Source organism: Melopsittacus undulatus, chromosome 4, assembly GCF_012275295.1.
Source record: "Melopsittacus undulatus isolate bMelUnd1 chromosome 4, bMelUnd1.mat.Z, whole genome shotgun sequence".
Taxonomy (NCBI): Eukaryota; Metazoa; Chordata; class Aves; order Psittaciformes; family Psittaculidae; genus Melopsittacus; species Melopsittacus undulatus.
Window position 1 is genome coordinate 94254317 of NC_047530.1, and position 7272 is coordinate 94261588.

At 35.1% G+C, this 7272-nt stretch overlaps 1 protein-coding gene across 1 annotated transcript in view; it reads left to right on the top strand.

The window, feature by feature from the left end:
• PCGF5 (polycomb group ring finger 5) overlaps positions 1-3922 on the top strand; it is a 29549-nt gene extending 25627 nt beyond the window's left edge. Inside the window, exons 9-10 of the mRNA XM_034062129.1 lie at positions 839-898; positions 3060-3922. Of these exons, the coding sequence (XP_033918020.1) occupies positions 839-898; positions 3060-3107 (108 nt within the window). The 3' untranslated portion in view covers positions 3108-3922. The remainder of the gene's footprint in view (positions 1-838; positions 899-3059) is intronic.
• The last annotated feature ends 3350 nt before the right edge of the window (positions 3923-7272 follow it).

Consider the following 7272-nt stretch of genomic DNA (forward strand, 5'->3'; position numbering starts at 1 on the left):
CGGTACCAATAACAGAGCTTGAAGTAGTATTTCTTTCCAGTGCTGCCTTGAAACCAGTGGGTATTTGTTTGGCTTGCCCTCTTATATTTTAGCTAGCATTGGCTGTACTATTGGGAAGTGTTGAGGCAACAACTTTAGTGATAATGGAATTCTTTCATGCCATGTAATACTGCCACCTCTGCCTACAATGGGCATTAGTCGCATGGGTTTGAAAGCAACTGTAACTGTCATCTTGACAAAAAGGATGTTATTTGTGCTAGTTAAATATTTAAAAATTCTCAGAACTATTGTTTCTAACAGAAGTTGAATATAAAAATTAACAACTCTTGATAAAATTTGTAAGTTGTGCTTACATACACATAGTATAGCCAGGTATGTGTACACCTTTTCCTTTCAGCATTTTTAAATCACTCCCCTGAAATCAAGAGATGACAGGATAAAACCTGTGCAAATTAGATTGTACTGGTAATAAATCCAGTAACATCTGGGCTTCTGTGATTTTGTTTTCCTTAACTGTGTTGGGTCTTGTTACAAAACAGAAGTTGTAATTAATTAACAATCTTTTCCTTTGGATGAAGATCAAGTAAATCTGTTATCTCCATCTTTGGTACTATTCACCATGAGCTTGTACTGGTGCACCTGTGGACCTTACATGAGGTGGCGTAGTAAAGGGAAATATCCACTTATACATTAGAGAGGTCTTTCCTTTTTTAAATAAGTAAATTAATTTTAAGCTTTACATTTGAAAACTTAAAAAAAAGAAAAAGCATTAAATGGTGAATGTGTATGTCCAGCTGTGGATGCCTCTTATCTGATCAGAAAATCATCTCCTTCGCAGTTTCGGTGTCAGAACTGCTCATCTTCGCAAGTCTGCTCACAGGATGGCACTTTTTATCAGGTAAGAGGCACTCACGACTGTACATACTACAGTCATTAAGGTCCTGTCAGCACTTCAATTGTAATCCAAGTTGTGGAGTTTTTATAATTCCTCACTAGAAAGTGCTAAAATTCTGTGAACAAGGCCTGAACATTTTTGTTCCTTCAGAGAAAGTTTTATTGAATGAATAAATAGAACCCATTCAGAAGGTTTAGGGATTTCCTTTACTTTGCATAATGCCGTTTATCTGTTTATTGAGAGATGTCATTCTGCAGGCTGATATCCCCATCAGCCTGGAAGGTTTATCTACCTCTTCTATTTCACCCTTCTTACTAGTAGCATTGGGAGCACTGACAAGGGATTGAAACTAAAGAGTGTGGGTCAAAAGAGACTACACTGGTTTCATCTCTTTATGGCAATTCATATATTCTTTTTAATAGAGTGAAGAAATGTTATATTTTTCTAATACTGTATTCCTTTCACATCTTTTAAAATTAGAAATTAATAACACCTTATCTCTAGAATGTAACAAACCAAAATCTCCAGAACTTGCAAACTGATGTTGATTTCTAAATTTCATTGATCAGTCTGGTTCATACCCATATGAAACAATATTTCAGTTTCCTCATTGAGAATTTTGATTTGAACTAATTTCTAAAAGTTACTTTGGAAGTTTGAAATAATATTTTTGCTTAAGCCAAAAGCTGAAGTTAATGATGGAGGGTCACTTCCCACTATGGATGAGAATGACGTGCTGCAGTCATGCCTACTTCAATAAATAGAATTGTCCAACATGGAGCATTTTATTTGTATAGTTGCTTTGTAAGTTTGTGTGGAAAAACCCTGAGCCTCACTGGTTTACATGTCAGTTTCACTGAGGTAACTGTGCCTGTGTGCACTTCCAATTAATGTGAGTACTTTTAGAAACTATATATATTTAGTACTTTTTAGACTTTATATAATCAAAATGAAAAACATGTGAAATAGCATTTAAGTGATGTGGTTGTCACATTCAATGCAAGGAAAACAGATCAAGTAGTTTATGATACTACATTTGTAGTATTATATGTTTGTTAATTGCAAATGCAGACTGCACGTGGTGCTCCCTGTCTTCTCTCCTAAATGCTCCTGCTATTATGAACACCTTTGGGTTTATGTTGTCATTTCTCTACACTCCAGTTTGTAAATCCCCAGCAAGCATGAGCACATTTAATTCTGGTGATCATTTCACTATCATGGCATGGAAATTTTGTAAACCTGTATAGGTCTCTGCAATGTATCCTTTTCTTTCTTTGATCACTGAAGTTCATCTGTATTGCATTTGAATGATGCAGTAAAATATTTCTGGGTTTAGTGATAGCTTCTGTAACAATTCTTTATATTTCCAAGTTTGCAATAACAGACTCAAATCAGCTATGTTCCTCTGCCTTGTAGCTGAGACAGTAAGATTTTCCTGGGGTTTATGCTATAGAAAGCATCCAGTGTCCTAATGAAGTTATTAGGAAAACAGCAGATTTACGTAAAATGCTAACAGATCAAAAAAGTAAGACATTTAGTAAAAGAGGACTTTGCAGCAACAAGTGCTCAGAGCATTTTCTGGAAGCCCGCCTATTCTTGCCTCCCCTTCCAGAACAATTCTGTCCAATTCAGAAAATCAGCTGATGGCTATTTGACCTTCTTTCTTTTCTCATCTTTCTTTTTAATACTAGGCTAACCTGGCTCCCGTTACCTAGTGCTGACTACTAGTATAGCAATGAATTTGTGTATCTATAAAAATCAAACCAAGTACATCTAGACTTTGGTTTAGAAAGTATAAAATTTCAAGATTGCTTTTTGTCAAACACAGCAACAGAAGAGCAGTTGTTTGAGCCCTCTAAGTACTTGTGTCAGAACATAATCATGAAATACATAAAAGCATATACAGGAGTTTTATATTAATGACAAATAACTACAACTAACTGACTTAGAGATTGAATATGGATTATGAACTATGAATAGGGATTTAACTGTTGAAATATATAGAGTTAATTTATATAAATAAAGCTGATTGTCATACACAGTGGTAATCTCTGGCTATTCTGAAGGCAATCTTTAACTGCATTTTATTATTATTTTTTATGAATTATGTCTTTATTTTTTCTTGTCTTGTGTGTTGTTGTTTTTCTCTTGCTTTTGTTTTCAGTCTTACCCTATGGTACTTCAGTATCGACCTAGAATTGACTTCGGTTAGACCAAAGGGCCAGATCCCACTGAGATGAATCCTGCACTATTTGTTTACCCATCGACAGATTGCACAATGAATGGATGTGCCTGGATTAGGGGGGGACACAACCAGATTTTCAGCATGCAAATAAGGACATTGTCTTTCTTAAAATTGTCAGTTGCATCTCTGTTGTTTTTATTAGAGCAAGCCAAGTGCCATTCTGCTACTGAAATGTGCATAAGATATTTGTGTATCTTACGAGTGTGCTGCAAATCATAGCCAAAATCATGAAGTGTACAGTTGAGATTCAGAAACTATGGAATATTTTTGCTTGCGTGTTAGAAAATTTTTCTGGTCCTAATATTGATTACACTAGCAAAATGGCAGAGTGCTCATTCCATGTGGTGTTGCAGTTTCACACACTTACTATTTTACTGGATATTGTTGTTTAAACCATAGAGTACTGTACAAATAACTAAGGATTATACCTTGAAAATATTTTGTATAGAAAACATATTTAGAAAAGTGGTGATTGGGCCACTACTTTTTTCTTGGTAAGTTTCTCATGGGTCCAGGTATAGCTCACTCAACAGTCCTTTTGCAGTGAACGAAGATTAATTACCTTAACAAGAGTTTCAGAACGTGGTAATTCAAAATGGTAATTTTAAATCTTCTTAATAGATTCTGGTAATATTGCTTAAAAGCATCGCAGCCTTTGTGATTGCACTTTTCTATGGTTTCCCTAAAGATTGGAATTTGGGATACTAACTAATTTTGGAAAATATCTTCTGGTCAGATTACATTTCTTCTAATAAACCCTCCCTAAAAAATGAAGTTAAAAATAATGTCAATGTCTGTGAAACAAATAAATTTCACTAGAAGACTACAACAAAGGCAAAATTTTACATAAATGTTGCCTTTCATAATAAGCATTTCCTTTTAAGATTGGTTGGAGGTATATAAGACAAAAATAACATATAGCTTTAATTACATTATATATCTCTTGTGACTACCTGGAGATTAGAATTCATTACAGAATTTTTCATTAGTTAAAGTCACATCATAAAATATTTCCATGAAATTAGAGGTAATGCAATACTGAAGATAAGCAGTCTGACCAAAATAATTGTTCAGGTCATTATTTTTCTAAGACCTGTTAGTGCTGGATAAAGTGATTGTTGCCTTAGGTATTGCAAGCGTGATGGTTCTAGTGTAGAATGTTTATTGAGGTTTCTGGTAATGTTGCAGGGAGCATGGTAATGCATATGTCTTCTGTAGTCTTCTGTTGTCTTTGCTCTGCTTAAAATTCAGTTGAGTTTTTCACTTTAACTTCTATGGAGATACTTACAGTTCAGTACTTATATGTAATTTCTATTTAATACACACCTGCTAGTATTGTAGATAACAATTTACTTTCTGAGGCCTTTTGCATACAGCAAAAAGGAGCCAAATCAGTTTTTCAGAAGCTAGGATAGAGTGAACTAATTCTTCTTAGATAAGACAAAGTGAAAATTATATCTTGGGATCAAGTAAAAAAAAAATAGGTGCAAGGCTGTAACTTCTTTGTGAATTTATGTTAATGTACCTTAGTATGTTTCTGTAGGAGAACTAAGCATGCTCTGGGTAAATCTGCCCCCTCTAATGTTAGCAGGAGTTCTAGCATTGATGACTTGAGGAATCTGTATGTAGTCGGGTTGAATTCTACCATTGCACTCCAAAGCCCATATGACATGCAGAAATAAAGATGCAGTCAGTAGCAGTCTGTTTAGGAAACCTGCCATTGCAGGTCAAGGTTGCACATATTGTGCAGATGCCAGTGAAACCTGGGGAAGCAAAATGTCAACGCAGCTGCTGCTCCTTTCTGCAGGCATAGTGAACTGACTGTTACAGGCACCGCTTTGCCCACACTGTAGATAGGTGCATGTGCTGGCTGCAGGAAATGGTCATCTTTTTGCCCACCCAGTCTATGATGTGCTACTTGACAGAAACAAGAAGATACTCCGTGTAGGGAGGGCCTTTCTCCTCTGCAGAATCTGTAGGGAAGCAGAGATTCTTTGTGTGTATACACGTCCTCCTCATGGAGCAGCTTGGAAGAGCAGAGCGTGCATTCTAATTGCAAATCATTCTTCTCTTTAGTATATACAGTTGTTTTGTATGGTAGAAATAAGGTATTGTTTGTAAATATTTACATGCACATACAAATGACACCTTACAGTTTTTATATATTTCACGTGTTTTTATACCAGAATCTTCACTGTAGATTCACTTGACATAAAATGGTTGTTTCAATTTATTGCAAAACTAGTGGTAGTACACGTAAGTATGATTTCTGCTTGGTTGAGGGGACAGTTTTTTTCTCAACAATTGTGCTTGCTGTTTTGACAAGTTTGAACAGACTTGTTTTAAAAAGAGAAAACCGTTATTTTGTAATCCATTTTAAGTTATCTTACACAGAAGTTTTCATCCACCAAACAGACCCCTGAAACAGGACTACTTTATATTGGCTTCTCAATGGCAACTAGTAGAAGATTAATGACTGTTTAATGATTTTCTGTAATCACAATTCAGAGAACCATGAATTCTTTTGATTGGACATGGATACTGGCTTAATTCATCATATTATCTTGATGCAACTTAAGGCTAGATTACAGAAGGCAAATCTTCATTTTAAGCATGGAATATGCAGACAGATACGATTTAATGTTCCCAGCTGAGAATCATGGTATTAAATGCATATGATCTAGCCACCTGCACTTCATGCATTTCTGATTTGACGGCACAGTGCCTGAATGCTGTTACAGTTTAATAGTTTTTGTAGCAGTGAAGTGCCAGTGAAGTATGTATCTTAACCGGGCAGCTTGTGTGACACAGGCATTGCCTTCTTTACAGGATATTTCTCTCCCGTATATTACATATGTGCCATGTGTCTACAGATATGCATATATAATTCATCTGTGCCAATTAGGAGTATCTGAACAGGGTAGGAATATGCTAATGTGTCTATAGATTTCTGTGTGCCAAAGATGGGGTAAAGTGAGATGAGTACCTAGGCATTCCATTAAAACTGCACCATATGCCATCATACAGCAGATGACTGTATACAGTCACACTTTCTGAGCATTTCCATGACAAAGTGTCACAACGGCATGCTTGTAAAGAATAAGAATATAAAATAAGTATTGCTGCCACTCTGTTTCTATGGCTTTCCCATATTGACAGTACCTAGCTGTAGAGGAAGAAGACCTAAAAAATTACACACTACTACCTAACCTTGCCATCTCTTATTTAGTAGATTTGGTGTTTTGGGGGTTTTTTTACCCAAAAAGTGAAAAACTTCTATCTGCTTTTAACTCTGGGGTAACTCATTAATGAAAGTCATAAGTAATTTTTTGTTGAGCTTAGCTGTGTACTGCGTTTGTGTAGTAACAAACCGTAAATTAGAATTTACAAACGAGATCTTACAATATCTTAAATGGTGTGGAATTATATGGTTAATCAAGAAATGTATCTTCCACCATGCATTACTACACTGCTCATAGCTAAGGGCCTAGTCCTAGAAACGTATTTTTATTTGGATGAAATACCAAAAAAGATTGCTACAATAATCTAAGTGACTCATTGCTATAGTAGGTACTGTTCACATGAAAGTTTCTGTGGTTTGGGTCCTAGGAGTATGAAACGCTATATTGTGCATACTCAGCTAGCTTGCAGTTATTATAAAAAAAAAAAAAAAATAAAAAGTATCATTTTGACTTTACTGAAAATGTTATGTAAAGCAAAGTGCCTGGTTATTAATACATTTTAAGCCCATTATTTGCATTTGGCAGGGTAATATTTGCTTCTGTATTTTATCTACGATCTGAATAGTTTCTGCAAGAATATTTCATAAACATGCTGTATTGAGAAGCTTTCTTTCATGGGAAGCAAGCAAAAAAAGGAATGTGTTCCATAGCATAATTTAAAATTTAACAAAAAACGCTATCTCAGTAGGAACTATTATGAAAAAATTATTTTTTTATATAAATTATTTCATTTTCTGAATGCGGAACCCTTGAATTCTGAATCTCTGTCTTTTTCTACATAGGTTTCAACAATTTCACTTGACTTTTCTCTTCTGCAGTTATCAAAAATAACTCCTGTATATCTGCAGGAGAAAAGAGATCGATCACATTCCTTTTAGATATAAGCTAGG